The sequence below is a fragment of the Zonotrichia leucophrys genome, chromosome 2, assembly GCF_028769735.1.
Source record: "Zonotrichia leucophrys gambelii isolate GWCS_2022_RI chromosome 2, RI_Zleu_2.0, whole genome shotgun sequence".
Lineage (NCBI taxonomy): Eukaryota > Metazoa > Chordata > Aves > Passeriformes > Passerellidae > Zonotrichia > Zonotrichia leucophrys.
In genome coordinates, this window is record NC_088171.1 from 83,912,441 (window position 1) to 83,932,987 (window position 20,547).

General features: G+C 41.8%; 1 protein-coding gene across 3 annotated transcripts in view; it reads right to left on the bottom strand.

Annotated features, from left to right (window-relative positions):
* Positions 1–20,547, bottom strand: part of GRB10 (growth factor receptor bound protein 10) — a 145,727-nt gene that overhangs the window by 10,625 nt on the left and 114,555 nt on the right. For all 3 annotated transcript variants that reach the window (XM_064705570.1, XM_064705571.1, XM_064705572.1), the window contains 6 exons: positions 13,441–13,597; positions 7,590–7,705; positions 5,529–5,603; positions 2,332–2,469; positions 1,692–1,802; positions 353–451 (listed from right to left, as the gene is read on the bottom strand). In XM_064705570.1, coding sequence (XP_064561640.1) covers positions 353–451; positions 1,692–1,802; positions 2,332–2,469; positions 5,529–5,603; positions 7,590–7,705; positions 13,441–13,597 — 696 coding nt within the window. The remainder of the gene's footprint in view (positions 1–352; positions 452–1,691; positions 1,803–2,331; positions 2,470–5,528; positions 5,604–7,589; positions 7,706–13,440; positions 13,598–20,547) is intronic.

Genomic DNA, 20,547 nt, shown 5'->3' on the forward strand with positions numbered 1-20,547 from the left:
TTGCTAAAGAAACGCTGTTCTGGTAAAGAGAACCACTTACCATTATGAAAACAGCTTCTTTAGCTTTATGACAACTTGAAAATACCTTGTAAGCAGTTTTTTTAATTCATTCTCATATCTCAAATTTGGATCCCAAACTAAAACTATACTTTATTCATATGAGAAAGAATAGATCTTAGTCCCTTAGTGCTTAAATTCTTAGGTGGGACAGGTCTGCTTGGCATTTTGCTCTTATCCATATTGATTTGGAGCAGATGACATTTAAGAACATATAGATAATTTCTCATTAACAAAATAACAAATGCCACTTAACTCTAGGTGTAGCTTTGCAAAAGTAGGAGAGATTAGGTACCTTGAGGAGTCGAAAGGCAGTCATCCAGCACGTCCTGCTTTGCTCGTCTTCAGCACACAACAACCGCAGTTCCTTAGTTTCGTTTCTCACTCTGTTTGGCTTTAAAGCATTAGAGGGAAGTCAGATACATTCATGAGAAAACCAACAATTAGAATCACTGTAAGCAAGGTAGAGGCAAGTACAGTATTAATCCAAAGAACTAGCCAGAAAAAGCTCCCACCACACTGAATTTAAAGCTCAGGAGAGGCTGAGCATGCTCTGAAGGAAATCACTTTTTCAGCTGGGTCCAACAAGATCAAATGTTGGTGCCTCCTGACTTTCAAAAGCTGGGGCCATTGATCCTTGTAGGTCCCCTCCAACTCAGGGTTTTCTATGATTCTATGGTTTGAAATAACCTGCAGTCCTAGCAGTTTATAGGAACAAGGTACTCAGGCCATGCTAGAACGAGACCCGGGCACTTAGTTTTATTGAGTTTGGTAGTTGGAGGGTTTTTTCCTGTTTTTGGGGGGATTTTTTGTTGTTGTTATTGTTTTGTTTTGCCTTTTTTTTTTTGTTTTGTTTTCAAATCTGTGAGAAGTTTTATATGCCTCCATTTTGAAATGAAGGATGGAAGTTTCCACAACTGAGAGTAATTGAAAGTTTGCTTCCACCAGTTCAGGATGTGTCCTGCATCCAATCTCTTTGATACAAACTCTTGCTGTCTAGCTCTGAAACGGCTGCTAGGAAGGAGACTATTTCACTACAATCATAAAACCAGCTCCCAGCCTTATTTTCTTCTCAGAAAATTACACTTTTCAAACCTTTGAAATACCTTCCAAATGAATCTTTCAGCACAACAGTTTTAAAAATCTTCAAAGGCAAATGGTTATTCTTACATTCATGTTTCCAAGACACTCTTCCTCTTTAAATAAAGGCAAACATCTGGCCCATAATAATGATAAAATTGCACCCTATCAGAGCTTGATCCTTTCCTGCTATATGGTTTTGGTGCTTACTGTCAAAAGAAACTTTTCTGTTTGGTTAGTGAACTTGGAAAAAGCTTTCATCTGAGGTGAACCAAGGCCATCTCACAAGCACACCATGCTTCAGCTCTGAGCTGCTCTTGCACAAAAATTTCCCAAACCAAAGGAGCACCAGATAAAGTGTTAAAAGTGTCACAAAAAATGATGACAAGATTCACAGGACATGCCTGCCAAACGAAAGATGTTAAAGATCAAGTCCTTGTGACAGAAAAGACTTGCAGAGTTTTACATACAAATCCCATTTAGCTGGGGGTTGGGGTGACTCTGAGCTACCAACACTGTCTGGAACTTTGGAAGAACTCAGTGAGAAGATTTACCTTTATACAAAATCCATACTCTGCAGGAGCATTGTACAACTTCTTGCCTGCTATCAACGAGAAGATATTGCTGTCTTCTAGGTCAGCCAACAATTGCAAATGTCTTGGTTCCTGGGGAAGCAACATGATTTAGCAGAGGTAAGTGGAAGGTTTTGGAAGATGTGCAAGCTCTGTAGTCTCTCCAGCCCAGCCTCCAACAGAGGGCAGTGCATGAACACTGCTCCTCTCCCAGGCAGCCTCCAGTGGCCATGGCACACACCCCTTCAATACCAGCCTACCAGCAGAAAGTGCTCAGTACAGGAAGCTCACAAAATGCTTATGCAAACCCCCCATTAAAAATGGCCTGGCCTATTACATTGGTCCAGAGAAATCTGAAGGTTAGCACAACTTTAGTGGCCACAATGATGTTGCCTGGCTGGTTTGGTTTTATTTTGTAATGAAACTCTGTGGCTGTGTTTATGCATTGAAATGAAAGCCCAGGGCTCAACTGTCATTTGATCATGCCTTACTCATCCTTTTCTGTGGAACAAAAAATGGGAACACTGTGTGGAGATTTTTAAAAAACAGCAAAAAATACCCACTGTAAAAGCAGAAAATGCTTTCACATGCTAGTATTGTGCAACTTCTTTTTTAATCTTACCTTTGAAGTTCCTTTTGTAGAACAATAAAGTCCTGATCTCCTCAAACACATAAACAGTTTCTTCCATGATTTCCTACCCAGCTCTTTCACATGCAAGAAACCTTGAATTTCAGGGCAGCTACTGGAGTTTAAAAAGTTCTGTTGGAGAGGAAAATGTAGATGAACATTGTATCCTATGGATGAATTGTAAAATTGTCACTGTATTTGCAGGATGGAGAATGAAATGGCAAATCACTTTGCTGACTTGAGGTGCAGTTTCACACTAGACTTAAACTGACCTAGATGTTTAATCTGATTTACAATCAAAATGTATATTCCTGCTCATCCATTGCATCTAGCTGGCCATCTCCTCCTGCAACTGACACCTTCCTATTCCCTGCACCAAGACTTAAATCTCAGAAAAGCTACTGCTTCTCTGTATTCCCATTCATCTTGCACCTGGCCTGAAGGGGGAGAGAGTAAGCTTATTAATTCTTAAAATAATACCTTGTCACAGCAATTTTGGCAAATTGCCCAGCTTGGAAACATTGGCCAAAATTTCCATCTTTATCCTCAACTTTTTGAAAGGAAGAGCCTATTTAGGGATTTCAAGCTGTCCCAAGACAAGAGGTATAACAGACAACAGGGTATTTAACTGAAAATGAAATGTAGAGCAGTCAAGTAAGTGCCAGCAATTATACCAGACCTCAGGATTGAAAAGCATTTAACTTCTTGACATAAGTAGAGGAACCATATACAAAATAATTTGATTTGTGATATATCACAGGAAGGAAGAATTAATTATGGTAGGACAACTGATGGACTGCTCCCTTATTACAACAGGCCAGGTTTTTAAATGACAGAGTGCTCAATCATTAGGTTAAATACCAAATTAATAAATTCAATAAGTATGAAGAAAAATGCATAAACCTGGTTAGCCTAGATGTCTCAGCAATTCTTCAAAGTTGTGTTTTGGTATGGACATTGCCCATAGGAAACAAAACCAAAACCAGCGTCCTGTGACAGAATTCTTACTTCCATTAAGCCCTATTTTTTTCCAGTGCTCCTCCTCATCTCATCTAACAGAATGGGAAAGAACAATCAATTTTCTTGCTGTTTGTACTATGAATACACTGGTCAGCTGTGAAAGGGAAAGACCAAAAGGAGAACAGATTCTTTTTGTCCAGTCAGTTAAAACAAAAGTAAACTAATATGGCAAGTTTTTTTGCATGTTATAGCCAGGTCAAGACTAGGGAAAACAGATACCACTGATTTTAATGCTATTGTCATGACTAAAAATACTTGCTCTTAATGAAGCATATGATATAATGAGATGATATTTAATATTCTTCCCTGTCATGTGTATAATTAAAACCAGCGAAATGGGTCAGTGTCTAAGGTGGCCTCAGATGCAACGTGCTTAATGACTACTAGGCTGCAGGAGGTTTACCTTGGATAAATTACAACTGCCATTGAAATTCTGAAAGATGGTTGTGTGTTTCTCAAAAGAAGTACTTAATATAAAAATTTTAACAAAAATAGTTTTTTATGGGTAAACAATGAACTAGAGGGAATATGCTCACCCTCTTTCCCCCACCCTCTTGTGTTGTTAACCTCCAAGACTTTTGCTTCTTCAGGACTGTACCTTCCTGAGCCTTCCCAGAAGCAAACTCATACCTCACGAGGCTGTAAGGTTTTCCTTTTGCTACCACTTGAGTTACCCTCAAAACTTTTCCATCTTCAAGGACATCTTGCTCTTTTTGGGAGTCCTGCTGCTTGTATTAACTAGCAAATTCAATTCTCCATTTTAATTACAGGAAGAAGGGCCCAAGGTGTGAAGACCTCTCTTTCTACCAGTCTATGGCAATGCCAGTCCATGCCAGTTTTGGTTCCTGATTACAACCTCACTGCACATGACTTTCATTTATAATTCCGGAAATTGGCTTCATTTTTTTTGTTTGAATGTTTCCCAGATGTAAGTGGATGCTAATATTTTAAATTTTTCTCAGTGAATGCGGAACCAGATTTTAATGGACTTTGGCATGTTATGGGACAGAATGAATGCACTGGATCAAAAGTGAGTGGAAACTTGTCTTAACAGAGAGTTAGTGTATATTTGCAAAATGACAGAAATCAAGCTAAAATCAGTTACTCGTATGCTTATATTCTTCATACATTTGTGCTTCTGCTTTATGATTTGCCTGTTATTCATGATACTGTCCTCCAGGCATCATGGTCATATGTTCTTAGTGCAGTACTTCTTTAATAAATTGTGTTTTAATTTTGCTCTGGAGTTGAATGTCCAAAGGTTGAGAAAACAAGTGAAGTGAAAAGGATTTATAGACTATGGGCCTTAGATTGGAGTGCTAAAAATTGAGAGATTTAAGTGAATCAGTTACTGGTCAGAGGGGTAGCTCATTCTCCAGCACCATCCTTGAAGGCCAACCAACTATGCACCACTTCCATTCCTTTATGAGCAAACAAGAAACTGTAGAGTGACACCAGAACTTCAGCACAAGTGCAGCACACATGCCACCACCACCACACAGATTGCACAACTCTACCAACACATATGCATAAGGAACACACCCCTGCAATTTAACCTGGGGAGCTTTAAATGGGATTACTTTGCAAATACTGTGTACAAATTCCTACTTGCACTTACTTCTTAGGGCATTATTTTTCTACACAAAAGAGCAGCTGGTTGGCTGAACCATGGGGAAGTTGGTCCTTATTGTTAATTCTTGGCAGGCACAAACATGGGACACAAAAAGCAAAAGCAAAAGCTCTCATCATCTCAAACTCATCTTCTAATATCCACCTGCATTTTTACACTTTCTCCTGTGCTATGATGTGGAGTACAGAAGAGTACTTCTGTTCTGCCTTTTATAAAAGGTATATTTGTTTTTCTAGAAGTATTCCTGCCAAGGCTGTTAGTGAGTAACAACAGGTGGCTAAACCAGATACCCACAGAGTAAGCTGAGTATTAATGGAACAAAAATGTATGACCATAGTTATGAATACTTTGTGTTTACAATTTGCACCTCAATGCCACTGGTCAAGATCTTTGTCAGGTATTTGACATTAGCCCCATGTGCTATTTCACTATACTGGTCTTTCTCTGACTATTTTCCACACCTTTGAATTCTCTTCCTTCCTGACTGCCTCTCAACCCCTTCCCCTCCACCTTCTTTGTCCATACAGATAATTTACAGTACCTGCAAAAGTTGTGACTGTGGGATACTGCCATTTGTTTGCTGGCACCAGGCAACCATTTGTTCGGGAAAGAAATTCTAGACACAAAAAGAAGATAATTGGAAATCACATTATATTTAAACACTTACAGAGAACTAGTGACATTTTCTTCCAGTCATTAATTTTTTGGAACTATCACTATTAAATCAATTTGGAGATCCCCTGACACAGAAGGTAATACTAGGGCTTTTCAAGTGCAGTTCTTCCCCTCCTTCTGCTCACCAGATGCCCATGCAGACAGATTGTGAGTTTTTAAAATATCTGATATGCAGCATTTCCTAAGTGCATTTTCCTCTCACTTCCTCTTCTACCAAGGACTTTTGGGGATCTCTAACAGCCTCTACTTTCTTGGGAAGATAAGGATGAATGGTCCTGCAAGTTGAGTATGCAGTGACTCCTTGCTTATTGGACCAATGACTTGATTTCAGATTTATTCCTCCAGTTCCCCTTTAATCTGCTATGTTTTAAAATTCCTGTATAATTTGGTACACTGAATTTACTATACACAGCAATGTCAGGAAATCATTCTTGAAGTTTTTAAACATTATTTGAAGCATGAAGACATCCGAAATGCCTGAAATAAAACAATGACTGATTATAACAAGATGAATCACAACAAAAACATTTCCAGTTTAGAACATTTGTCACTCTTCCGGCAATATAAATTTTAGTCTTTAGGGCATAAAGAGAAGGGCTGAGGAGGGATCACCCTTCTGCCAGGTAAGTTGCACAATGAGTTATGAAAGCTAACATTTACCAGCCTCTCTTGAGTAGAAACAGTGCCATATGGCAACAGCTAATGCAACGGATAGGGAGCCTTCGCATTCTTACACCACAAGAATGATTTATTCTGTGATTGCAGGAGCCTGGGACTGAATGCCAAGCATTCTGGGTTTTACTCCCATGCTCTGTTATTAATTAAAATATACCACATGAAACTAATGCTCTAGCTCCTATGATACCAAAACTTCTGTACAACGCTCAGATGTTCATGGGTTATCAGATGGTGAGATCAACAGAAGTGAAAAACTAGGAACACTCCATGTACAGAAACGCTTCACAGAGTAAGTCAAGGCACAGACTCTGAAACAAGCACCAGCAGATGACAAATGTACATGCAAGCACACGTGTGAAGATGCAGCAACTGTGCACTTGCGTCTACGAGCAAAGGAATGAATTTATCACCCACAGTCACTTCAGCAATGTGTTTAAACATGACCTTGTGTATCTTTTTTCCTTCTCATACGCCAGATGCCTGACTGACCCAAAATCTGTTCTTACCTAACCACCTCTGGATCACCCTTCCTCAGCTATCTCAATAGGTTGCACCAGCTGAGGGTGGTTCATGACAACAGTCTGCTCCAACATAATTGTTTGGATAAAATGTGAAAAAGTCTTCCTCAGATGAGCAGTTACACAGTAACCAGCTCAAAATGACAACATTCAAAGGATCCTAGAAATCCAGGAATAGGTATGGCATGCAGTAGTTTTCAAGCATGGGTATACCAGGGATACAGAGAGGACAAGCTACGGTGATCAGTAAAGGTGGCAGAGAACACCAGTAAAGCACAGCCATAGGTGAAACAGTGAAATTCCTTGTATGGAGTAAGTGCTTTAGGGGTCACCCAGATGGGTTTGTTGTTTTATTAACTATTACAGTCAGAAATGAAAAGGTTTGGATACTGCTTGTTATGTGATGAATTTTCTTTGAATCAAGGAACTTTGACGATAATGAGTAAATTGCGCTTCTGATTGTTTTTCTTGAACTAATAAAAATTTCCCTATCTTGGTCACTCTCCAATGTAACTACAGACATTTTGAAACAACATTTTGAAAACACTTGAGGTTTTTAGGCTAGGAGGAAAGTACAAGGAATTTAAACATTGGTTAAAATTTCTTTGGAAAGAATTCTCTTAGTTGGTTGCCTGTTCTTTTTATAAAAAATGTTTAAGACATAACAGTGCCCAGCAATGTTATTGCAATCCAGCCCTCTGTGGTGTAAACAACTAAGTAATGAGACTCACCATGGGATTTTTGAAAAATTCGTATTTTGCGTAATTCTTCCTGAACAAAAATTTACTTTCGCTTCCCATGGTGGATTCAACTTGAACTATGAGCTCATGATCTTCCAGGCACCTCTCTGTGGAAAAAGAACACCATGTTAACACACAGCCAACCAGCAGGAGTGAGACCAGCTAAGAACAGAAGTTAAAACAACCCAGTGTAATTCCATTACCTTTTAAGAAATTAACAAAACACATTCTAACTTTCAAACCATACTGCCATGAGGCAATACTTTACTTTGCAATGTATTACAAAGCTGAACATTACATGACAGTGTTCTTCAAGGAATTCCTACATCAGGGCTTCATAAGCACAGACTTTTGAGAAAGGAATAGATTTTTTGTGTGTGCAGTAGCTACAATAATACAGACAAACCTCTTCTTTTGGCACTGGTTGTGTGCTGTGGAACTGGCAAGGTGGACAGGTTTAAGGGGGAAAAAAGTTACAGAAAGGCCACTGTTAGGTCCTGAACTATCACAGAAATACAGTGTTGTATTTGATCACACTCTATAAAACCAGTCTATTTCAAGGTGAACTTCAGGCCTTTATTGTAGATGCTAGACAATGGGGTTTATTATGAAAGAGGTCACAGGATCTACTTTACAGGAATACTGACAGAGACAAATGTTTTGTACACATGACAGGGCAATTTTCTGCTCTAGATTTGGTTACAAGGTAACTGCCCATAACCACCACTTCTCTGGTCAAAAGAATGGCACATCAAAGCATGAAGAGATAGCTTAACAAACCCAATTCACTGAAAGCAGTAACTCGAAAGAAGGCAACAGGCTAAGTGTGCACTACTTAATGAACTCATTATCTTGACAAGTCTTCAGAACTTTCTCAGAAAATATTTAGGTATTTTTCAAAAGTTTTAACTAGTCAGTGCTTTCATGCCTTATGTAATACAATATTTAAAAATTAGGTCAAACAAAACATAACTTTTGCAAAACTTTAAACAAAATTCCTGTGACTTGCTGACCAAAGAAGTTTGGAGAGTACCTTACCCACTTTGTGTTCCTGCAATGCTTGTATTCCTACAGTAAGAAATGCCAGAGTGCCATCCAAGTTCTCTTGGGGTGATTTCAGGATAGAAAGCAAGCAGTCATTTGCATCCCAAAAAGAGCAAGCTCTGGAATATTACTTGACTTGCTGAACACAGCAGATTATGTGGTATTCTTTGATTGAAAATTTAACCTATGACTGAATGATCCCATGATCATTTTCTCTTTCACTTAGGCTGTCAGTCATCACCAGCTCATTGACGACTTCAGCATTTACTGTGCACTTGTGACGTCCAGCCTTGCTCTAAATTGTGTTTTCAAAGGGGTTAACATTGAAAAACCTCCATAGTGGGCTGCTCTCAAACAAAGAGCTGTGTCTTAGTGCATCAGGTGTAACAGCACTTTGAAGGGATAGTTCTTTGACTAATGTGCACAACAGTACTGCTACAGGGAGGCTGTTAGCAAAAGACATTTGGCACCACCTCAGCATTCATCACCTAAACCTACACATTTCTAGGGGCTTTGGAGGTAAAGTTTCAGGTATTGCTAATCTGGTGCTACTACCATGGTTTTTAAGCAACTGGTGAAGTCAAATCTCCTCCACATTGTGATGAAGACTGTGGGCCTATGAGGGTGAAGGGCCTATTTTTTAAATTATGCTTCCTCCAAAAAACATTTAATTACATTGATACAAAGCTTTATCACAGCATGAACCCCGAAAGATCACATGTCCTGTTACAGTCTAGTTCTGCCACCACCCAAAGTTGTGGTCTTTGCTTTCCTAACACATTAAAAATTGCTTGTCAGGGACAAACTCTTTATTTTGTTCTGAGGAAATGAAGTACAGATGAACATTTGTCAATTGGTTTTATATTTCAATGTTTAGTTTGTGTAAATATACTTAGTGCCTGTTTCTTGGATGCTTTAGACAACTGACCTAGATGTATTCTGTTACTACACCAAAACCCTTCTGAGATTCTGTGGTGACACTCCCGCTGATTTAATGTTTATATTTTCATTTTGATGGTCAAAGCCATCTTGGAGAAAAGGTGCAGCATTTCATAGCACGTGCATGTAAAAAAAAGAAACTAGTCTTGGTTACTTTGCTAATACTTCATAGTAATACATACACTTGGGAAGTGCTTGGTAATTTGCACTCGGTTGGTACAAATGGGATGAACTTGACACATGAGCAACTCAGCCTCAGCCCTGCTTTGAGCTTCCTGCTACAAAACTAGAAGCACAGATGTCAGCCTGTTAAGTTCAGCTCAATAGGTCAGTCTGTCTTCAAGTGGCATTGCTGTTGAAGTGACCAGAAATGTGTGCTTCCAGTTTATCTGATAGGCTCCACTCAGTCTCCTCTGCATGCTTCCTGGAACAGACTTTTCCCCTACCCCACCCAAGTTAATCTGCATTATTATCAGAACTTCTACTGAACTGCAGCAGTGATACAAGGTGGGAAAAGGAGCTGGATTCCATCATGAACAACTCACAGGCATAGCCCAAAATTCCCAATCGGAGAACCACTACAAATGACAGGTGGACCCCTGGATCAAAGAGTCCGCACTGATTTTGCATTTAAGCAAGCGCTGTGCTTCACTGTTCCACTTTTAATTCACTCATATTAAAGAAAATCAATGCATCTTAACAAAATATCTAGGTACAAAACTGCAACAATGCTTTCTTCTAACCCTCACATATTTCAGTCCTCTACATTCTCTCCTGCTTGAATTGTATTTAGTATGGTGTACAGTCAATTCTGGAACTCAAAACATGAAGTGTGTAGGTAGGGAAGGATTCTTTCAGTGTCCAGGCACATATAATCACATGAATGTTTTCACCATTATTATTTTTGTTAATGTCCAATACATAGCTCTCTGTTCTTGTCCTAAACTGATGATAGTTAAGTATGGAATAGAACATAGGGAGAATACCAAATTTTATAAATGTGGTATTTATAAATATAGTTAGGTATACTTATAGTAGCAAATTAAATAATGGGACCAATTCAAATTTCATAGACTGCTTAAACATTGACTACAATGTGCTTTAGATATTAGTGGTACGGTGCAGCAGGAACCACTTTCAAATGTCAAATCAAGAAAGTCTGCCGGCAAATTGTCGCACCATTGCCTCCAGTGAGAACACAAATATTTTGTGCAGTCAAATAGCTGTTTAAAGTCATGTGTAAGCACACATTTTATTTGGAATATACCTGGCTATGTGTGTGAAGTGAACAGTGAGGTGGAGCCTCCTTACAAAGTGAGACCTCAAAGACCAAAGCAATGATAAATATGCAGCTGGCATCAAAAATTTCATCTTGTCCTCAGTCTGTCCAATAGTAAAACAATGAATTGGTTCTGCAAACCAAGCTCTTTTGGAGAGTACTATTAGGCAAAAGACAGGGAGGAAAAAAACACAGTGAACTAAATGAAGGAACTCCTCTCTTTTTGTGGGCTTCAAGACTACCACCTAGAGCATTAAGTCAGCAAGGATGTATTATATAAGAAATAATGTCTTCTAGAAACACAGTTCTGACTGCTCTTTAACCATATTTCTCTTGACACTATGTATTTATTAACCATTGTTTCATACTTATACTAGCAATCTTTTATCTAGAGGAACAAATATGGACCATCAGATGCCTGATAACTTCATCCAGGTTGCGGTCGCACTACTACCTTGATCTGACAGTCTCCAAATTACAGGAAAGCATGTAAGCTACAGAAGAGCTAGGAAGAAGCAGCCAAATAATAAAAAATTCAAACTGCGACCAAACCTGGTGGAAGCATGAAAGTTGGTATTTAAAGTTTATTGAGTATGTATACTAAAGACCCCAAATTCAATAAACTGGATAATGTTGTCTCCTGTTAAATGAACTAATTTATTCCCTTTTCTGTCCTCATCCTTTCAAATATGTGAAATCTGTATAATTACATTTTTTTAAATTCTTTAAATATTTTTGTCTGTTGGCTTTACACCCCCGAAGGCTGCATTTCTTCTCACACAGATCCACTTTGTGGCCTACAGGAGAGAGCCCTTGGGCCGTCCCTGTGGAACCAAGTTTGGTGGCTGCTGAAGCCCCAACCTGCACACCCCACATCTCTGGGGGCCCGCTTTGTGCTTCAGTGTGAGACAGAGGTCCAAGGCAGGCAGGTCCCTATGTATATAAATGCAGCCCGATAAGTATCTTGCTCTTTTCCCATCATTGTTAATTACCAAGTTATTTGTGTGTAAACAGAAGCTTTTGATTTCCTAATCAGCCTCCTGCCCGATTCATTCAGAGATGTCACACACCAGAGTTTGACAGCACAATTAGTCACCATGGAAGCTATTGTGATGTCACAAACACTGAATTGTGGCATCATTGAATGAATCTGGCAGGAGAAGGATGTTGGTTACAAAGGAGAAGGCTTCTGTTTACACAATACCTTGGTAATCAGCAATGATGGGAAAGAGAATATAGAAAAAGAGAGCCTGGTAGTTTAATGAGCATTGATAAAACTGAATATTTGTAAAGGTTTTTGGAAGCGCATGTGGCGTATTAAGCTACGGAGATAAAGATTCTGTAATTTATACCTTAATTCTTCACCTCATCCTATGTCCTCAGAATTGAAAGTATATCATAGAAACAGACCAGAGAGTGTTTCATGTTAATATTTTCATATATTTCTACATTAGGAGAGATAATAAAACCATAAGCTAATCAGGATATCTTACATGTTTGGGTTTTTTTAAAGTGTCAGTCTGCAGAGCAGTGAATTTATTAGTGTTTAACAGTATTGGTTTAGGGCATCACATTTCCAGCAAATCATTTCCTTTTTTTATTCGTAAGGGTTCTGAATTACATTTTTAGACATAAAACCCCCTCTGCTAGGTACAGATAGCATTCACAATTCCAGTGCTGGCGATTGCAGCTTATGATTTGCCTTCCTCTGTTTTCTAGAAAAAACATTCCCCATGAAGTATATCGACTAATACTCCAAATGCTACACTTTTTAAAGCGTTATTGTATGCCATGGAGAATTACAGAAAGCGTTATCTGGGCGATACGCTGTTGCAAGCTGCACAGCAGAACCCTGTAACTAATCAGTGCCACAAAATAACAGGAAAAGCAAGACTGAATAACATGAGATCGTTTCAGGTACTGTAATTAAACCAATTCACGGCGTTATTTAATTCCCCACGGTTCTTCCTCTTGCTGCCTTCTTGAAACTGTAACCATGACACCTTAATTTCAATCAGGTGGAGGAGCTGCTGCCTGGAGAGCAGATACCACCGCTGGTCCAGAAATTGCCCATGGATTTGCGGGTGGTGCCACCATTTTTCCCCTGCCTGGAGTTAAGTTTAGCCAACCCCCTCCCCCAGCTCAGCATGTCTAGCTTTCATGGGCATTACTGTAGGTATGGAAGGCTGAGTCTGTTCACCCAGGTCTCCCAGCTGGTGATGAGCTGAGCTGTTTCACAGGACCGTACTCCAAGGATCAAGCTTAATTTGCCTAAGCTGTTTATTTGCAATAGCTTCAGACACAGCAAGGTAGCAACAGAGTGCTAGCGTGAAGATTAGACAATTCTTCCTTTTTTTTTATAATAAAAAAACAGAGGATGGGAAATAAGGGAAGGACTTTAAATGGTTTAAACGCTTAACACATCAAATTGTAATACACAGAAAGCACGTATGTGATTTCAGCTAATTGTACAAATAAAAGCAGTGGAAAAGAAAACGTTCCGTCTGGAAGCACATTTATATGAATTACACATGTTTTATGTTCCCAGGTAACCATGCCACCCCTTTGACCATTCCCTACCTAATCCTAGGTGAGGGTGATGCTCCACTAGAGTCCAGCTGTTATCATCCACACAATGACTTTTGTAAACGAGCAGCTGACAGAGGTCCCTGGCTGTCATGTCTGCTAGAATCTCGACCACTTTGCTTGTTCCATCTTCACTAAAGACTTTTACATCCTGCAACATAAAGGGTACACTTACAGATCAACAGCTCTGAACATAGGCAAACCACACAGCTACTGTAGAAAAGCACCATCCTCTCGGTGTGAGGGTTCCAAGCACCTTGGCAGCCAGGACAAATGAAATGGATGATTCACTTTATAACACTTTCTCTCGATGCCCCCTAGACCTGTTTCCCCTCCCCCCTCCCCAACACCTCCCTGCACTAAACAAAGATTCAGCAGGATTAATATGACCACGTACACAGGAAAAGTGAGAGAGCAGGTTCTGTATAAAGCTGTGTAAGGTAAGCAAACGTGAAACAATGTCGAGAGAGTACTTTGGCAACAGTGGGCGAGAGAAATCACATCCAGTCAAACACACACAATTTTCATTGCGATCCCATCGGAGGCCTCTGAACATTCACAGAGGAGCAGGCCAAGACCCCAAAGATTAAAAATGACTCTCTTGTTCCCCACTAACTTTTGATTGTTTCGTGTGGGGAAGTCCCACTCGCAGTTTGCCGGCAAATCAATTATCTAGCACAGTCCACACATTTCTCTCTCTGCCCTGACTTCTCTTTTGATCCTAGCCTGAAAGTAGTTTGAAACCAAACGTGCAAACGCTGCGCATCCTAAATATCAACGGGGATGAGAGAACAAGTCAAGAACCTTCTCCCCCACCTCCTGAATTATACAGATGCTTTCCTCTTTGCATTGTTCTGCTCAAGCGAGAGACACTTCCCGCAAAATTATTTCTCCGGGCAAATGTGCAGGTCCCAGATTTAAATCAACTCCGTGTTTAAAACGCTCCGCATCCTAGCGAGAGAAGGAGAGTCTAACAAAAACCTGGAGGGTAATTCGATATGGAAAATCTTACCTCAACGGCACGTAAAAGGCAGCAGTCGGAAGAACAAGATGGCATTTTAAATGGGGATTGCCTCTTGAGAGTTAGTTCTGTGCCTCCGCCGACCCTCTGCAGCCTGCGGCTGGGCGCCCGGGGTGCCGGCGGCGTCAGGGGCGGCCGTACCCTACCTGTCACGTAGCCCCTGCTATGGGGACTGTTTCTGGGGAGGGAAACAACTCTGCCAGAGCTCCACTCAAAGGGTTACACGCAATCTTTGCGGTAGTGAATCAAACCACACTGTGCAGACCAATCCTAGCCCTCCCTCCGACTGATGTAATCATTTCCCACACACTATCAGACTTCCAAATTATTCCCGCCTCCCCCACCCCCCCCCTCTCAAAAGAAAAAAAGAAAAGGAATTACAAAGGAAATGTGGGGGGGTTTTTATGACGACCTCGGGGCGCTGGAGACCCCAGGGGCGGCGGCGGGGCGGGGCGTGGGGAGCCCGGCACGCGTGTGCCGCTGCTGCCCGGCGCCGGTGCCGGTCCCGCCCGCAGCCCGGCCTGCCCGCGCTGATGTCATCAATGCCTGCAACTTGGGCATTCAACTTCTTTCCCCGCTCCCCGCTCCGCGCTCCCTGCTCCGGCTCCGCTCCGGGCCCCGGCGGTGCCACCGCGCCGCGGCCGGCGCCGCCCCCACCCCCCGCTGCCCCGGCTACGCACTAAGTGGAGCCCGGCGAGGGAGGAGTTAAAGCCTCATCCAGCCCAAGTGACTCAAACCCGCGCGTTCAGGAAACGGCTTCATCTGACAGCAGGGATGAGCCAGCTCTTTCAGAAGTGGGCTCCGGAAAGGAGAGGAGGGGGAATCCCGGTTGCTCTGGGGAAGGCATGCGTGCTGTGCAATGTGTCGGCTGCAATCCTGCCAACGCTTCGCCAAGCCAGAGGCATCCTCATACACGCAGGAATTTGTTGGGCGTGGGGGTGCCCCTGTTTTCTATCCTGAGGGCCAGCCTCTGCTGTGTGGCTGGCGCCGTGTCGCAGCAGAGCCCCGCATGGCACCGCAGCGGTGCCGGCCCACTCCAGCACTCCCGGACGGGGGGACACGAGTGGATCGGTGCCCGAGACACCGGCGGGCATCGCACCGCAGTGTGCGGCGGCGAGCGCAGCTCTCGCGTTCCTCCCAGGATGGGCAGGCACACCGAAAAGCCAGTACGCAACAAGACAGAAAGTAGCTATTCTGATTCTTTTAGTGGGGAATGGCAGGGACTAACACCCGCTTGATTTTTTTTTTTCTTCTTCTACTTTTATAGTGTAGCCATCGGACCGAAAAGTTGGTGGTGAAAGAATTCCGTTCTACTTTCAGCTTACTCTGCACGTAACTGCACTTTCTGTATTGAAACTAAACTATTTTGGATGGATTTCCTGCTTCAGGAACCAACCTGGTGACATCATTCATTCATTCATTAGTCACGAGAAGCGCAGCCCTCTGCTCTCTGCCTCAGCTTTCACCGGGGAGCCCGAACCAGGAATACGCCACAGCAATCGCCACTTTGGCAACACCTGGAGGGCAAACCCCGCCTCTTTTCCTTTCGTGCAGGGAACAAGGCAGTGATACAGACAGCACCTGATCACTGTCAGTGCCAAGTCCCAGAAGAGGCAAAGCTGTTTTGCTGAGGGTGCCTCTCCAGCCCGTGCAGGTGTAAAAGAGAGAGCTGTAAGACAACCACCACACTCTTCTCTGTTCCCAAGCATGGAAAGCCTTAATGCCTTGTGGCCACTGGAAGAAAGCTGCAGCTGTCTTTTATGCTCATTCATGCTGTGCTCTCTCAGTATGAAGTGAAGAGGTCAGGGGTACGTGTTCCACCCTCCCCCTCCCTGCCCAAAGTCTAAGCTCATGCTGATGCCAATGCCAGCCCCCCAGCATTTCAAACTACTGCATACCCAACACTGCAGTTTGGTGTACTCCTACTGTAATGCCATGTTCCCTCCTCCGGAGAGCCAGGCCCTGGAGGCAGCACCCACTATCCCCATACCACAGCCACTATGGAATTGGGTTACAAACATGGATATGTTCATTCATGGGACCAGACAGCCCTTGGGGTGTTAACAGGGCCCTTAAGGCACTCCAGGGAGTGGAGTGCAACGGGTGGGCAGCGTGAACGCAGCGATGAGCAAGTTAACCTCACTGACTATTTATTAATAGTGCTGTGTTTGCCACCAAGGACAGTGCAAGGCCATGTATCACCACTGACATCACAGATATAAAACACTGCATCAGGAGGGGATGTAATGGCCTGGGCTGAACCCTGCCCCAGGGGACAGGAGAGAGGCAGAAGTGAGATGAAACCCTGTGCCTCTGCAGAGGCAGGAGTGCAGCAGCCTCTAAGAGGCTTACATGGAAGGTAAGGGGATTTTATGCCCCCACACAACGCTGCACAGTTATGAAGTATAACCACAAATACCAGCTTGACGACAAAGCTTCACCTCCAACTTTCTGACAGCTCCCGTGACAAAAGATGCAGATAACAGTATTTCTGTATCATAGGGGGAACTGAATTTGAAGTCAATTGGTCAAATCCAACTCTCTCACTTTTCCTTTTTCTCTCTTTCTTTTTTCCTAAGGAAGCACCTCCCACTTTAAGGGCTCCCTATTCAAACTTCATCCAGCAGAAACACTGTTTCATTTCCAAAACTGATTTAGGGCTTATTATCTACAAAGGAAAACTAAGCAAGATTCACTCGAATAAAATACTCCAATAATGAAAACACTTAGCCTGATGAGAGGTTCAAAAAGTTAGCCTGACACTTTTGCACTGCATCCCTCTGAGAAATGCAGTGAAATGCAACAGCAGACTGCCTGCAACAGTGATTTACAAAAGGCCCTAATTACGTCAGCAGCACAAGGCACCTTCTATTCAAAATTAAGGTTAAGAATGCTAAGCCAACCAGAGCGCTATATTGGCTGAACATTCAGTGCTTTACAGCGCAAAGGAGCAGATAACAGACTGCACCATTGTTCTGGGAAGAAGTCTTCCCCCAAGCTTTTCTTTTCTTTTTTCTAAAGACAAAAAAGACTTTAAAAATTAAAAATTTAAAAGGACATTAATATTCATCAATTCAGAGGTTTCATATAATGGGTCGCATATCTTGAGTATCTTCATGGCTGCTTCATCTTCCAGCCTCAGTTCCTCAACCTCACTCAGTATTTTGTGTGTATCAAGTAATGCAAAGACTTTAGGAATGTGAAAGGGAAAAAAAAAGCAACAAAAACCAGAAAACCCAAACAGTCATGTGATGGTCACATCATTTTTTCTCCATTTCTTACACTATTTCTTTCCTTTTTCTTCAAAACAAAACCTATAACTATACACAATGATCACAGAAATTCACTCTTTTACATAATGTTATGCTAAAAATCTTCAGTGGCAAACAGATTTACATTTGCATTCTACAATCTGAAATTAAACAGGGTAATTTATATCAATGTAGACCAAACCATGTTATCCCGGGCTATGACTCCAAATATCAGAAGGAAGCACCAGTCATCAGAAGGCCCTGTGACTGAAATCTAATAGATCAAAGGTTTCAGTACACTAGTTCTTTTAGCGTTTCTCTTTATAAGAGATGTAGATCAGAGACTTCACAGAAAGCTATTAAAGTACACTGAAAAGTCATTACTGAGAGCTGCACAAACAGAAAATCAAGTTTTGACTTCCATCCTCCAATTTCACTCATCAACACTGTTCAGACAATCAGTGAGGTACATAGAAGGAAAATGGAACTGAAATCTTTGCATGTACCTTGTACAACTAGAAGCGCTATTTACTGCAGAAGGCACCCAAGTACCAGGCAGGTACTTGCTATTTTCACTGGAACCCTGTTTTGATGAGATCTTTTTTCTAAAAGCTTTTTATAATCAAAGCTTATCAGTTCACAAGAGCAGAGTCAGAGTCACTGAAGGAATGAGGAAGCTTTCAATTAGGATCGGTCAACACAAAGCTGCTGAAGACTCAAGCTCAGCCTGCAGGCTACCCTTGAACTGCTATTTTCCTGGTTGAAAAAGCAACAAATAAAGGAAGGTTTTGCTTCCTAAAGTTACAACAAACCTTTGAAAAAGAAAGGCCTCTAAGCATGCTCTGTGCAAACCTGACAGGCAAGCAACTCAGTCAACCACATCTACATGCTGGAGCACCAGCCAGTCCCCCTTCACTTGCCCAGCAGCATTAAGGCAGCTTTATAAGACATGGAAAATTCAGCTGCTGCAATGAAATAAATATATAGGTCAACCCTATGGCTCTTTTTGCCTTCTCTGTTGCTTCCTGCTTATGCAGGAAAATAGCCCTTCAGACAAACAGCAGTGGTAACAGCAATACAACGTGGATAAGATCACTTTGACACAAGGCATCAGATAGTACTTCCTTATAAAAGAAAAAATCCTGTGAGGTATTTGATCATTGCTTTTTTCCTCTCTACATATACACATAAAACCCTTGGAAATGCTGAGGTTAAGGTTCTCATAGCAACATTAACTCTCTCCTCTGGCATACACTATATTTAGGTACACATTTAAAAGCCTATGAACAACAAATGAGAACAACTGCTGTACGATCAAGATCTTAGTCTATGACTTTCATATTCAGAACAGTAACCTCAAAACAAAATCCCAGAAAGCCCTGCTTTAGTTGGCCGTGTTTCAAAATGCTCATTCTGTCCCCCTTCACTGGGCTACTGAATTTTAAACCCATTTCCAAGAGTCAGAGAAATAACCTGACCTGAAGGGGAATCATATAATCCTTATGTTCAGTGCTCATCAAAACCAATACTGAAGTCATAAACTCCATGAGGGTTGTACCAGCAAGAGAGGTTTTGGGAATCATAGAGATGGGCAGGGCAGGATTAGTGCTGGGTGCCAGTCAGCATTGGCATTGGGAAGGTTAGCTCGTCTGAAGCCATCATGTGTGGACACCCAGTCACCAGTGCACCCAGTAATTTTGGGGTTACATTCCTTGTGAAAGTAAGGGAGAGAGATGGAGCAGGTTACCATCTAAAGCACATGACAAAGGCTCCTGATTCTGGACTAAAGATGGATGCTGTAAGCCATGTTGGCTGAATTCAGGCCACTGTATCAAGCAAACATCTCTCTGCACTATTTACATCACAGTTTAACCCCAGCCAGCAGCTCAGCCCCACACAGCTGCTCACTTACTGCCCGCAGTGGGGTGGGGGAGAGAATTGGAGGGAATAAAGTTAGAAAACTGATGGGCTGAGACAAAGACAGTTTAATCAGGAAAGCAAAAGCCACGCACATGAGCAAAGCGAAACATGAAATTCATTCCCCACTTTCTATGGGCAGGCCGGTGTTGAGCCATCACCAGGAAAGCCAATCATGAGTAATGGTGATTTGGGAAGATTAAAAATAATCACTTCCAATGTCCCCTGCCTTGTTCCCATCCTTCTTCTCTCCCCAGCTTCCTAGGTCAAACGTGATTCCAAATGGTGCCGGATTTCCCCTGAGTTAGTTGGGGTCAGCTGTCCTGACTTTGCCCCCTTGAGCTTCTTGTGTTCCACTCCCTTCCTTGCTGGAGGGACGGGGTGAGGACCAGAAAAGACCTTGGCTCTGTAAGCACTGCTGAGCAGTGACTAAAACATCTCTGGAATTATCAACACAGCTTTCATCATAAATCCAAAACATGGCCCCATACCAGCTACTATGAAGAAAATTGACTCTACCCCAGTCAAAACTAGCACAATTACACACTGCAATTGTTGAGATTTGAGCTTTAAGAAATAAACAAAGAGTATTATGTTGCATGTATACAAAGCACGTTTAGAGGAACATACAATGAGCACGTGGGGAATATACAATGAGAACATGTGGGGTACTACTGAAGTTTAAAATAGAAATATTGTAATAACAAGCCAAAGCTTTTCCTCCTCTAATTCAAAACTGCATGTGAAAATGATTATTTTTTCTGTAGGCATTGAATTATCTGGTTCTATCTTCTCAAAACTTAAAGCATTTCTTAAATCTAAAAGTATTACTCTCTGTATAGGTTTAGCATTGTATAGCAACTGCACTGAAGCATCTTCAAAAATCTCAGCTATTTATATACAACTGTGCAG